This window comes from Diadema setosum, chromosome 12 (assembly GCF_964275005.1).
Source record: "Diadema setosum chromosome 12, eeDiaSeto1, whole genome shotgun sequence".
Classification (NCBI taxonomy): Eukaryota; Metazoa; Echinodermata; class Echinoidea; order Diadematoida; family Diadematidae; genus Diadema; species Diadema setosum.
This window is the reverse complement of record NC_092696.1, coordinates 13,484,354-13,499,469: the sequence shown is the minus strand read 5'-3', so window position 1 is coordinate 13,499,469 and position 15,116 is coordinate 13,484,354. Positions and strand designations below refer to the sequence as shown.

General features: G+C 37.4%; 1 protein-coding gene across 1 annotated transcript; it reads right to left on the bottom strand.

Annotated features, from left to right (window-relative positions):
- Positions 1–7,787: 7,787 nt before the first annotated feature.
- On the bottom strand, positions 7,788–8,723 carry LOC140236211 (toll-like receptor 3). Its single transcript, XM_072316177.1, has one exon. The coding sequence runs from the start codon at positions 8,721–8,723 to the stop codon at positions 7,788–7,790; it is 936 nt and encodes a 311-aa protein (XP_072172278.1).
- Positions 8,724–15,116: the final 6,393 nt, after the last annotated feature.

Sequence of the window (15,116 nt, the reverse complement as noted above, 5' to 3'; positions counted from 1 at the left end):
GATAGAGTAAAAAAAAAATGTGGAAATTTTGCTTCTCTCTTTTTAAGAATAGTACAATGTAAAGGCGCTATAAACGCCAAGGGCCTTGCTAATTGTGTATTGTTGCATTATATTATTTTCTGCTTCATCTGAACTCTTTTTTTTTTTCATTTGAAGTGTACCGACGATTGTATTTACTCGACTCTGGTATGTTATGACAAACATAAGTATAGTAAGTAGGTAGACATACAGAATGTTTATTTTTGTGTCGATTGTGAAGACGAAGAAAAAAATACGGCAAAATTATATCATGTATAGTGAAGAGGAAAGAGAAAAGCTGTGTCCGTTCTGTGTCTCTGGGTAGTCTTGAGTTTTTCGTGTGTATGAGGAGGAGTGCTCACTTGAACGGGAGAACTTCACGCAACCATGACGTCATTGCTACGTCATGGTAATGCCCTTTTCATTTCTTTTCCTTTTACCGCAAACAATGCAAGGTAACTAAGTCATCTGTCGTCGAGTCGTTTTTTAGATTGGCAAATTATGATAATGATTATACGATTTGTATTAATGATAATGATTATTCTAATGAAAAAATAAGGATTAAAGAAAACGTAATCCCGATGGAATTCCATTTTCTTTGCTAATTCTTCATCTATATTATACTTCTGGTGAGTCTCCCTTCGTTTCCATGTTAGGACAAAACTAATAACAATAATTATTATTTCTGTCGAGGAAAAAAAAAAGATCGAAATTGCGTGGTGCTGTGAGGGGAAAAGACGGGAGAGGCTCATACTAATGCATAACTATGAAACTTTAATACGTTGCGTGAAAACGGTGATCCTTGACTTCATGTTAACTAGCTTCGCGGAGAAGCTCTTGCCCCTTAAAGGGATGGTATAGTTATTCCCCCGCCACACGTAGTGTGAAGGGGGTATATGTAGGAATCACCGTGATGTTGGTCGGGCGGGCGGTCGGTCGGTTGGTCTGTTGCAAAATCTTGCGTCGCGAACTCATACAGTTTTGAATTAATTTAAATGAAACGTAGGGTAAATGATGATATTGAGGTATAGATGTGGAAAACATGTTTTTTTTTTTTGTGTGTGTGTGTGTGTGTGTTTGTCGGACAGTGCGTTGCCATGGTAACCATAATTTTACCAAAACCTTGTGGATTGAATAACTTCCATAGTATTTAAGCAATCAATTTCAAAATTTTTATCTATGATGATCTATAGGTGTAGTTATGCAAGACACTCTTTGTGTTTGTACTTGACAAAGCGTTGCCATGGTAACCGCATGTTTTCTTCGAAATCTTGTGGAGTGAACAACTTCCACAGTTTTGAAGGAATTGAAATCAAATTTGGTAGGCATTATGGCCTTGAGGCATAGATATGCAACACATAATTTTTGTGTTTGTCGGACAAAGCGTTGCCGTGGTAACCATAATTTTACCAAAACCTTGTGGATTGAATAACTTCCACATCATTCAAGCAATTAAGGTCAAATTTAGTTTGTATGATGATCGGGAGGTGTAGTTATGCAAGACACCAATGTGTTAATATAAGAAAAAATGTGTTGCCATGGTAACCACTCATTTTTGTATCAAATTGAACCATTTAATCTATGAAGGTGAAATTTGGTGTGTATGATTCTCCTTAGGTGTAGTTTTGCAAAATGTCCTCTGTATTTGTATCGGACAATGCGTTGCCATGGTAACCGCACTTTTTAAAAATCCTGTGGAGTGAACTTCTTCCGCAGTTTTCAAGCAATTGAAACCAAATTTGGTAAGCATTATGGTCCTGAGGTATAGATGTGCAACACATAATTTTTGTGTTTGTCACACAAACCGTTGCCGTGGTAACCATAATTTTACCAAAACCTTGCAGATCAAATAACTTTTCCATCATTCAAGCAATTAAAGTCAAATTTAGTATGTATCATGATCTAGAAGTGTAGTTTTGCAAGACACCAATGTGTTAGTTTAAGGAAAATATGTTGCCATGGTAACCACTCATTTTTGCATCAAAATAAACCATTCAAGGTATGAAGGTCAAATTTGGTGTGTATGATGGTCTTTAAAGATATAATTTACCGTTTGCAGATGAAACAAAAACCCAGCTTTAGTGCTTTAAAATAGTTCTATAATGTGAGTTAGGGATAGAAACAACAAATGTTAAAATCTGAATCAGTGTGATTAATGTTAAGTATTGTTAAATATACAAAATGTGAACAATAGTTATAATAAAAATGCTACTAAACTAAACTGTATACAGTTATGGTTTATTGAGAAAAATAGTGATATCTCCTTATATTTCCGGCTTAATTGCAAAATTTTTTGCGTGGTAGGATGTTTTGTGATTCAAGTGACCAACACATATGCATCAAATGTGATATCTCAAAAATTTTTAAATCACTGCTCCCAAAGGTAAACTGTACCTTTAAGTATAGTTATGCAAAATGTCCCTTGTGTTTGTATCAGGCAATGCATTGCCATGGTAAACACACTTTTTACCCAAACCTTGTGGAACTCAGTGTCAACTCTGTAATTGTGCAGTAAACTAAAATTATTCTGTTTCCAATTCGACAAGTGCACAAACTTGGTATTAACGTCATTGCCCTCATGACATCACATACTATAAAGCAACACTAGGGTCGGGGGTATTAATCACCTTCAGTTATAATTCTAGTTTTGATTGAGATGGGGATTCAGATTGTAACTTTTTTTAAGATAATATAACTGGAACCACTAATTCAGAACATTGGAGAGAATACAATTCTAAAAGGAATAAAACGTTTTTTTGATAAAAATTGGTTTTGAGATGACTGATATATATAAAAAAAAAAAAGTAAAACAAAGTCATTCAAAGGTGGGACCCACCCTTCATTACATGTAAGACCTCGTTGTTTTTCGATATCTCTGTAATCTGTAATTTTAAAACAAATTTTCATCAAATAAACCTTTATTTCCGTTTAATTGTATGCACGTTAATATTTCATAATTTATTATAAATGGTTTCTAATAATTATCTCGCAAAAAGTTAAAACCTGAATCCCCATCTCAAGGAAAACTGTGCCATCCCTTTAAGGGGCAAGAGCTGCTCTTCAAAGTTAGCTAACCTTGAAGTTTAGGATCACCGTCTGAGCGTAACTATAGTTGCACTAGGTCGCATATCGTTGCATATTAATGCAATCATTTTGAATTAACTACGAGCGAGGGACCAACAAAAAGCGATGGGAACGAAGAATATCTTCTGTCTTTTAATGCAAAATATGTGCTGACAATGGTCTTCATTATTGTAACTTTTTGCTTTCAGTATCAGTATGGGCAAAACATCCGCAACAAATGTGAAACATGTAATAGATATAAAAAACAATGCAATTCGAATTACAATGTATCACAACATGTCAATCCTTTCTTTACCAACAATTGAAACTTCGTAATCGTAATACAGTTGAAACTCGATATAAAGAGATGTGATAGAACAAAATGCCTGATATAGCAAACTACTTTCTCCTGTCCTAGTGTAATCATTTCATTTCTCTTGTATTGTTTATTGACTACTGATTTTATAGCGAAATATCTGATATAAAGAACAAATTGTTCGAGTCCGAAGGATCTCTTTATACTGAGTTTCCATTGAGATACAAAATATACAACTTATTCAATATCATGTTTCCAGTTTCAGTTCATTTTTTTTATTCGTTCATGAACAAGATTAATGAAATACATAGAAAATAACCTCTACTGACTGAAAATAGGTTTGTTTTTTTTTTAAACGAAAAATTACATACACGAACAAGGGAAATACTGACATATTATTATTAAAGAAGAGAACATGCGCACGTGCTACATGATTACAAGAGAATTGTGAGAATATAGGCCAGCCCAAAGGGCATTATCAATTTGTCCATTAGTTGCATGAAAACATCTCGACGGAAGAATTTCATGAATTTGAATAATTACGCAGTACTCGCTGCGTGCTATAAGGATTAGAATCAACACTTGCTGTCGGGCGAAAGCTCGGTGGTCTATTGTGGAGATGACGCCTGTCCGGTGATCAGGAGGCCGTAGGTTCGAATCCTGCTCGAGCATGTACACCCATGATTTTTTTTTTTTTTTTTTTTTAATCATGGCTACTACTAAAACACTGGCAATTTGTCCATCAGTTGCATGAAAACATCTCGTTGGAAGAATTTCATGAATTTGATGAGAGATGTAAGAATCAAGATTTATTAAGGAAGTAGGAAATAGAGAAAAGGACGGGACATGAAATACAGGAAAATCGACAGGTGGGATTCAGAAACTAAACCAATGAGGCAGGTGCAAAGAAAGTCATGCATGATAGGTATGCGTGTTTGTTGATCGGCCGAGTGAATTTCACTCGCGGGAAAAGAAAATTAGAGTTTATTACAGCAGCATCGTTGTAGATTTGAATTGGGAAGGAAAGAAAACTTGTTTCGATTGCAAGTGGACTTTGGAAAAGATAGATAAGTAAAAGAGCCATTGAAACTGTAACAAATAATTATATGAAGAGTTTTATCGTAAAACGAGCTAAATCCATTGTCGTTAATTTGAAATATTTGTGATTAAAGCTGCTAAAAAAATAAAAAAATACAGGATATTTTTGATCATAACTTCTAGAATATTCCCTGTTATGTTACAAGTAAGGTATTGCTGGAAAGATTTAATTTTGCTCTATCTGATGATGGACTTACTTTGAAATGTTTAAAAAATTGCGCTTAGACGATTTTGCAATTAAACTCTTCATATACGGGGCTTAAAAAGAGCTTATTGAAATTAGAGCTGCAAACGAAATGTGAAAAACCTGAATTTGTCAAATGCTCGATTTTTCTAAATCTTTATAACTTTTGCAAGGTTAACTGTCATAATAGGTACATGGCAAATTGAATGTACATGTACCTTATCTTGCACTTTATGAGATACTGATGAAAACGGATACTTTATACGGTTTTAAACACGAAATACTCTAAAGTTTCCTTAAGGTATACAACATTTGATTTCAGCCCTGCCAAAAAGTAACGCTAAGGTCCTCTTGAAATTCAATTTACCGTCTAAAATCTGATCAAAACGATGGTTATGTATAATTGGTTGCAGGTTCTTAACACCGAAAATTAATATCATGATCCCCTTGGTTTTAGGAGCCGACGTTCATAATATTATGATTGACATGTCTCCATAAAGTGCTCATGGGGAACTGATCACTTAAATGACACACTAACGTAATGAACCCAAATTCACACAGTTGCCATGTCTCCAGAGGGTTTCCGGTAAACTGAATATGACACGCTGCTCAAAGTCTACACTGTAAAAATATCGGTGTTAGATTTAACACCACGGGTGTTAAATCTAACACCGATCAAACTTCAATAAAGGACCACACCCACAGGTGTTAAAAATGCACTGTGATGGTGTTAAAAAGTATTCACCTGACACTTCGTGGTGTTAACTTGACACTGTACCTGGTGTTATTTTGACACTGTACTGGTGTTAATTAAAAAATGACACCACATGGTGTTGATTTGATATTTGCTGGTGTTAATATCAATGGTTTAGCACCCGTCCAGCTTCAATAAGGGACCACACCAGCTGGTGTTACTTTGGTGTAAATTTATTTTCACATTTTTTCAAAAAACTAGTATTTTAATGTAAAATTCTTGATCGTCTTGTTTGAATTAAAAATCAGCAAAAAGTGCAGTTACTAAGAAACTCTTCAAAAAGCAGTTTAAAATTTGGAAATGACACCCGTAGGTGTTAATTTAACACCATAAATGAGCACGTAAAATTTAACACCAGCTCGGTGTTCACTATTTAACACCGGACTTTTTGCAGTGTATGTTCATTTGCTACGTCTGTTCTCTTTGATCTACAAAGTTGATACTATTATTGATGATGTTTCCATAAGGTTCTCCTGGTGGACTGATCACTAAATGATACACACTATTGTAGGAGTCGAAGTTCACACAATTGACACGTATACATCATAGAGGCATGATGTAGGCCTACTGATTTCTGTAAATGGCACATTAAATGTACAATTCTAAGTTCGCACAAGAGAATATCTTCAAAGGGCTTCCTTGGATAATTTAGTACGAAACAGAAAAGAATGTGATAAGTCAATGTTAACATGCTGTATTCAGGAGCCATAGATTTTTTTTTTTTATTACAGTGTATTTTATTATAATTATTATCATTTTGTAAGGGGGAGCTGAGGGACGGGGAGGGGGTGGCAAGGTCAATAGTAACCCCCTCCTCCATCCCGACCACGTTTTGACTGGAAGAATCTGAAGCTCTGGAAGGAACCCTTGGAAATTCATGGGTGTTCTGATATTTTTTGCAGTGTTTTTTTTTTCCCCTCGATTTCCCTCGCTTTCTGGCGAGGGGGGTGGGGGGGGGGGGTGGGGGGGGGGTGGGGGGGGGGGCGACCAGAAATGGTGAGGGCTTGAACTCCTCAGCCCCCTCCTCCCTCCGCCGTTCAATGGCAACTGGTATTAATTACCTACGTCTAAAAAGGGTGTTTCTGGGACATTCCATTTATCACACAAAAAATGCAGTAGTCATAGTTAATCAACATCATTGACGTGTATTGGATGTTAATGCAAAGGCCCCGCTAATATGATGTAGCGTTGATATTAAGCTAAAAACTCCAGAGGTAAACAGTGTGTATTGAGATCAAAAGCTAAGCCCCAATTTCATATCAAGTACCAATATAGTTTATTTCTTACTCTGAGGTTAATGCTTATTATCACATCCAAACATAACATTCTGGGAAATTCTGTCATTTCTTCCATCTCATTCAGTTGGAAAAATGACCATAGAGTGCAAGTATGTGCATGATTAAGCCGATATTATAATGCGGATATAAAACACTTCATGTTGACATCTATTTTTCATGTTTGTATACATTTCATACAAACATACTGGAGGGAATCTACTGAAATTCAAAGCAATTCCAAGTAAAAGTGGTGGAAACAACATGGTTGGCTAAAACAGAACTATACAGAAATAAAAGAATTAGCTCATAGAAGTAACACAAACTATATATGACAAATTACTAAATAATTCATATGCTACATTCATACAAGTGCAAACATAATATACAAACTAATGTTCAACATTACGTAGTCGATATTAATGAATGATATTAGAGATCATATCACCCAATGCCTGGACATATAAAGTTACTCAAACATAATGAGAACTTGGAAAACCCATGGTAGATCAAATAGTAAATACAAAAATAATCCTAGCAAAACCTCTGGATTTGCACAGAATCATAAGTACACTGAGCAGTATTGAGAAACTGAGATTTATATCAGTGGCAGGACTCGGATTTGTGTGAGTGTGTGTGTCTGTGTGTGTGTGTGTGGGGGGGAGGGGGGTACGGGTAGTGCTCGTGGTTGGGTCAATCGGCAATGCTCTCCCCCACCCCCACCCCCCACCCCCTCGGGAAAAATCTCGTTTGATATGAAATTCACTGGAAGTCATGGGTTTTCTTGAGGTTGCCTGCTTCTTGTATATTTTTTGTCAGTTTTTTTTTTATTATTATTCGTAGAAAATGGAAAGTGAGTGTGAGGGTTAGGGGTGAGGTATCAGTCTTTATCAGAAATGGTATCGACATTACGCCGTGAATCTTCTCTTAGCGCTGGTTCTTGTACTTTTATCAGTATTATTGGATTGACTGCAATATCAAAGTGTATAACGTTTTCATGCAGTAAAGGGATTCTGCGTTCAAAGAAAATTACAACTGAAAATTTTCGGGAGCAAAAGATTAGGCATATTTTGATTTCACCTAAATCGGAAGGACGTGATTGATCTGTGAATTTGTCCGCATGCACTTCTCAAAATAGGCCCAGAACAGGTCTTGGCCATCATGGTCCTCAGTCCAGAGCAGGTTAGGCCTGTCTCTGCTCAAAAAGAGTCTTACCAGGTATGGCAGCCGCTCATCTGGTATGTCCTCCAAAAATACCAGGATCACTTTGTCAAGTCCTGTTTCATTCACATGCTCCAGAGCCACTCTGACCTTGGTGATGAACCAGGCGTCACCGGCACAGTGGTTGCTAAGCAGCAGGACAGTCTTGTAGCTGTTCTCGATGATGTGGTGGACAGCGTTGATGTAGTACATCGAAACCCTGAGAGCTTCGTCGCCATAGGCAACCCGTTTGAGATGGGGCATCCTCTCTTCTAGTGCAGGTCTGAGGACACCATGAACCCAGTCATCATCATCATCCTGGCACATGATGTTGAGCTGATACTCATAGTCATCTGCCTCCTGGTCTTCACCCTCGTGTTGCTTGTAACCCAAGAGAAAAAGCTTCAGCAGGAAGAACTTGTAGTTCAGCCACCAGCGTTTCCTGTAAACCAAAACCCCCATCAAGGTAACTATGGCACCACCAAATATGAGTCCGCACGTGAGTGGTGCATTGATTCCACAAAAGTCACCTGGATGGAATGCTTCAAGTGGTAGGTTCACTAGTTGTTTGAAGGAAGTCTGCGAACACAGGGTTTCGTTGACCGGGGTAGCATTAACGTTTGTGGAGTGGAGCCAGTTCCGGAACCATGCCAAGCTGCAGTCACAAGTTAAAGGATTGCGAGAGATATCAAGGCGTACAAGTGTCTCTGGCATATATGTGTTTGCAGAAATTGTAGTGAGATGATTTGTGTGAAGGTACAGTTTTGTTAGATTAGGCGTGTCCGTGAGTAGATTTTTGTCGAACAGAGATAACATATTAACCTGCAGAAGCAATATCTGTAAGGTACCCAGTCCATCAAAAGCGCGTGGGTAGATATATTGGATCTCGTTTGAATATAGCAGTAGTTCTCTTAGTGATGATAAGTGAGAGAATATCCCTGGTGTCAGAACGGTGATTCGATTATCGCTTAGGTTGATTACTTGAAGTTTATGTAACGGTTGGAAAACCCAAGGGAACTTGTGCAAATTGATCAAATTATTCCCCCAAAGATTGAGGAATGTTAGTGATTCCAACCCAACGAAAATAGACGAATTTTGATGATCACTTGCAAGGTCCCTGATACTCAACTTTGCCTTGGACATGAGGAGGGTTTTCAGAGAACTCGCATTTGTAAATTGATTCAGTGAGGGAAAGTAAATTGGTGTATTTCTCAGGCTTATGCTCTTGAGGTGCCTTAATGGTGCAAAAGCACAATTTAGCTCGAGGAAAGATTGTAGAGACAGATCAATAGATTCCAGAGAAATGAGCCCAGTAAATGTGTCTTCAGCAACGTTTGTGATCATGTTATCGCTCAAGTTAACTCTCCGTAAACTAGGCATTCCTGAGAATGTGATTTCTTTCAGTTTTTGTAGCTTGTTTCTTTGCATGTTCAGTGTCTTTAAGAATCTCAGATCCCAAGGTCCTTCAAACTCATTTATGCTATTTAGGTAAAGATCCAGGACTTGTAGACCGGAAACACCACGCAATATGAGGGGATGCAGGACCGTAATGTCGTTGTTGGACAGTCTAAGATATATGAGATTCTTGGTACAGGCAAACGCCTGACGGGGCAACTGTGGAAGTTTGTTCCCCGCCAAATTCAAGTCGGTGAGGGAATCCAATCCACAGAATGAGACATTAGTGATAGACTTTAAATTGTTGTCCTGGAGGTCCAAGCTACGTACATTCTTAAACCCCCTGAATGCGTTGCTCTGAATTTGATAAAGTTTGTTTAGCCTCAGACTAATTTTTGTCAAATGTGGAAAGTCTAGCCCTTGGCCGCATTGTCTGAGGGGGATAATAGTATTAATGTTTGCGCTGTTGATCCATATGTGAGTGATGTTATAATTTCCCATGAAGGCCCTCATGTCGAATGTAAGGAGGTTTGTGTTGTTAATGTCGAGATACTTGAGATGATGGAAATAGGAAAAGATTTCCTTGGGAAGTTCCGAGATATTGTTGAAGGCAAGTATGAGGTTGAAGATGGAGCAGTTTTCAAGAGGAACAAAACTGTCTTGATGAAGATGAGTGATCTTGTTGTCTGTAAGATCAATCCTACGCAGGTGTCGACAAGACGAGAACTGAGCGAAACTGATGTTTGTGATCAGGTTGTATCCAAGGAGGATGTCCCTCAAGGCTCTAATGGATCCAAGAGCATTATTTGGGATCTCGGTCAGTCTGTTGTGGGATAGATCAAGGAGTGAGAGAAGGAGGTTCTTATGAAACAGAGCGTCTGGAAGTCGACAGATGCTGTTGGAACTCATATCAAGCTCTCTGAGGTCTCGGAGCAACTCGAACGATTTCCCTTCGATGCGATTCAGAGCATTCCACTGCAAGAGCAGGATTTGGATCTTCTGATATGCAACGAACGAAGCATTTGTGATGTTGACAATTTCGTTGTATGATAAGTCAAGCTTGATGAGGTTGTTCGGAAGATCCTGAGGGACAGCGGAGAGGTTGCGGTGAGAGCAGTCTGCCCGTAGTGAATGCCCCGATCCAGAGATGGGGCATGTGATAAAAACATTTTCCCCATGGCTAGCAATAGATGACAAACTCGCCAGCACTGTCAGAACTATGATAACAGTACCTCCAGCCATTGTGGCTTACAGTGCGAAATGGGTTACTCTGAATTTCCAGTGCTGCATGAAGTCATTATTCTGTTTGTCTCTTAAAGAATTCTGGGTTAATGCATGCGCTAGAGCAATAAAGCACATCCCATGTTTGTTTCTTTCGCTTTCGTTCTTTTGTAACGCTGCATTTCAAAAGAGGGTAGTAAAGCTATGTATAGTGGTGTTGTCAAGAGCTACAGAAAAAAAAAAGCGTAATTGAACTGCGTTGGAAGAAAGCCAAACTCAATCTTTGCTAGAAAGCTATTCCTTCTAAACGAAAGAAGGAGCACGGAGAGAAAGAAAGAAATAAAGAGCTATTGTCCATCGTGTAGGCCTATTTTCCATGCATCAGCTTTCCATTTTGTTTGTAGATATATGGAAGAGAAATTCCCCTTTACTAGGAGAACTGCCACTCATTAGCTGCAGGTATATCCAGTTTGTAATTTGAAGCGCTATAAACCTACAAGGAAGTTCCACTGGTTGAAGTGAAAAAAAAAGACGTAAGAATTTATTCTGCCTTACTATAGCTTTTGTCTTAAATTGCTTTAAGTTATTAAGCGCCATCTTTGTTTGGATAAGTAGCCTATCCCTTGGGTTAATGCTGTGAGACTGATCTTCGTATCAATTAGCTGTAATCTTCACACATGCCATTAGCTAGCCTCTCCTCCTAAATCCTTTTATTTGTCTAAATCCTTTCCTTTGTCACAAAAGCTTTCAACATGCTCTGCTTGTTCCTGTTTTCCTTCTTGATCTTGTCCGTTCTAAATCAGATTGGTTGAGTCAGGTTGCCTGAACAATTAATCATGTTCTATACAGATCTGATTATAATGACAAACGATCTCAGGTAGTGTATATTCAATGTTTCATCGTCATCATTATGGCAAGTTGTCGTCTATGATAAATGAACAGATTTAATTTGCTTTGACGACATGTAACGATATCATAATATATGCTTGTTATTGTCTGTTCGATATTAAACCTCAATTTGAACTTTGACATTGCGTTTTTAAGGCATTTATGTTCGCTGAAGAGTGTCCTTATGTTTCGTCGAAAGCAATTTAGTACACGTGCTAACAGTCGTTAATTGTGTTAGTCAATGACCAACGTTACATAATTGCATGATTTATTACTTTAAACCCGCCTTCACTCGCACCTTGCATCTGTCAACACACACACCACAAACATACACAATAACGTACACACAACCACGCACACACTTACTCTCTCACATACACTCAACACGCAACATTTTTGGCCTAACAATATTTCTCGAAACGAATCTGGACATGAATTAAGGATTCATATGACGTATGCCTATATTTAGACCAGTGTTTAGCAACTTAGAGCAGGTATCATACCATTAAATTTTCTGATTTTTATGATAGTTTTGATAATACATCACATATTGAACCAAATTTAATCGGTAATCGTGCACATTACAGTGGAAGTGTCACTATTTAATTCGGCACAAACCCGAAATAAACCGGTGATGAAAAGACAACAAAAGAAGAATCGATAAAAAGAGTCCAGGGAGGTGTTTCATCAATGTAGTAACCGCTGACAATTTCAGCAAAATCCTTGGTTTTTGGGGTTGCTCTGGTCACTGACTGTTACTATGGTAATTGTCAGAGACTGACAACTTGTCAGCGCTGACAACTTTCATGAAACGGTACCCAGAACTAGACGGCACTTCTCTGGTGTAAGGAACAGCTTGAAATCTTCATTTCGAGCCTAACATTATCGCAGATTAGTATTCTATCAGTACCGAAAAGGTTGTCTTCATACACTGATATATTTACTCTACTGAAAACAATTTTACACTCGTTAAACACAGCCATTTTAAACAAAGTGATTCTCGATAACTGCACTGCTACTTGCGAAAGATGCAAATCATTTCTTTGGGGATTCATTATCAATAAAAGGCTGCTAGGTAAAGATGTATGCACGGGTCAACGGTAGATGGGAAAGGTCATTGTATCAGTTCCTTTAATTTCAGCATGTTAATACCTTGTGAAAACAAGTGAAATAGTAAAATCAATATTTGCCTAATTTTCACGACACCTCTTTCACTCTTCTCGTCTGATTCAACTGTATTGAAACCACCTCTACACATCATGTTATGAAAGTTCTTTGCATGGACAATTCTAGCATATTTCATTATTTGCTACATTATTGTCTTCAACTTTGCCTCTTAACAAACAAACAAACAAACTTTCAATGATTCACTCTCGATCTCTCTGAGTCTTTAACCGGTCGAGATCACATTCGTCGAGTTATTGGACCTCCACCATGACACTCTTTGGTATATCCGGCTTATCCATGAAGATGTTTGTAATAAAAATAGAGTCGTGGGTTTCTTGTGACCAGGAATGTAATATGAGGTCCTATTAAGGTACTATGCGTCGAAACCTCGTTAATTACAATAACAAAGAATCACTTCCCCGACTGGTATATACTCGCAGGAATATAGGACACGTCGTGTTTCAAACATGATACTCTGATCGTTTTAATGACTTCATGAGGAAGTGTCTGTGTGTCTGTGTGTGTGTGTGTGTGTGTGTGTGTGTGTGTGCGTGTGCGTGTGTGTGTGTGTGTGCGTGTGTGTGCGTGTGTGTGTGCTCTTTTGACTGTTTGTGTACCTGCTTGTGTGTGCATGTGTTTAATACAATGACTCTTCTCCCGCTCAAATTATAACCAGGGGCTGGTTCGTTTGGAGAGTTTTACATCTGCGTGCAGTTCACAACTTAAAGGGAAGTACTCCAATTCATGCTCAAATTGACGAAAGTAAAAACAGTTTAGTCCGACGGACAAGACAGCAAACCTCTCTTGACAATTACACATCCAAAATAAAAAAAGTAAAGTGACTTTGATAGTTTCACGCAATCTATGAAACGATGACATTAGTTAGAAACACTATTGAAAATAGTATTATGTGAGGTGAAAAATTCCCAAACATAATCATTCACATACGGGCTATACTGGTGAAGGTGTGACAAAGTCCCATGTTATTATTCTGTCATGCAGACATTTCACTCTCTTGTCATGCCTGTGTTCTTGGCCTTTGCCATAATATGATTTTTATAATGATTTGTATGAGCGCTAAGCATACCTAGGTTTTCTCAGTTATACTTATATCATATCTTATTACATACTATGATTGAAATTGAACAAGCTATGTGCTTCTTTTGAGTATCCTTCATATTGTGCTTTCATTTTTTTCTTTGATGGAAAAAAATAGATTGAACTGAACTGAACTGAAATGAAATGATAATGATAAATGATAATGATAACAATGATGATGATAATGCTAACAATAATAATGACACTAATAACAATGATAACGAACATAACAACAATGAAAATGTTCATTTATAAACAAATCTTCCTGCTTAACAACAACAGACATTGACAGATAAAAAAAAAGATGTGTTTCTCTTAAGATTTTTCAAAGTGCTTAGTTCTATCTGTCTCATTTTTTTTTTCTTCTGGCAACTCCACTAAACCGATGCTGCGCGAATTTCACCAAGAACGATCTTCAATTAAAAAGCACCTAGTTTGAAGCTTTTACACTATTAAAGCAAAGGCTAATCAGAACAGTGGATATTTCTTTAAGTTATATGTGGAGTTGTGATGTCATTTGAATGGAAAGGGGACTTATTGATCACAACTTGATGACACAGAAGAAAAGATACATACACGATTCTATTAGCATACAGGTAACTATAGTGCAGGCGTCTTCAGCATAGGCGTACTTGGATGACTACCTACTTGCATGTTCCACCAGTTAAGCCAACTTTTCTTTTAACTATCCCACAAAATTTCATTTTTCTGGCTTGCATATATCTTGAGACCCCAGAAAGTTTTAATCAATATTAATATTTTCATGTGCTGTAAGCCACGCCTTCTTTCCAAAGATAATCAGTCAAACCAGCGTAAGATTCCAAGAAAATAGACACTCAGTTTTATAAGAGCGAGTTTATATTGTGCTTGTTGGGGTGATTTGTTTTTGTTTGTCCTGTATACATTTTTGTTTTTGATGTGTTTATTTTTATTCTTGTTTTATTTCCAGCTTTTTATCTCTTTGTGTCAGAGATGGATATTCTTTCCGTATAAAAAGCAATTTTACGACGCCATCTTGAATAAACAATGTTTTCCTTTCAATGATATAAAAGAATGTTATTTGAATAGTTATATTCTTTCCCCTTACAATGCCAGAATTGAAGTGAAAGATATAGAACCACACGATAATTACATTCTGTTTTGTCGTGTTTGTATTTTGAAATAATGTTTATTTGTACTTTTAAACGTAACCAGGCAGGAATACACGTTGTAATTGTACTCATTAGAATGAAACAAAAAATGCATGCTTACAGATTGCTGTTTGCAAAATAAAAGGGGACGCATTATCAAAAGAACAGCAAAACCCCTGATGAGGAAGATGACTCACTAGATTTTGCATTATTCGTCTGTTTTTTTTTTTAGGTCGAGCTAGACGAACGTTGAAACGAGAATTGTGTGATATTTGATTGCACCAGCCAATAGAACAAGGAAGATATTTTG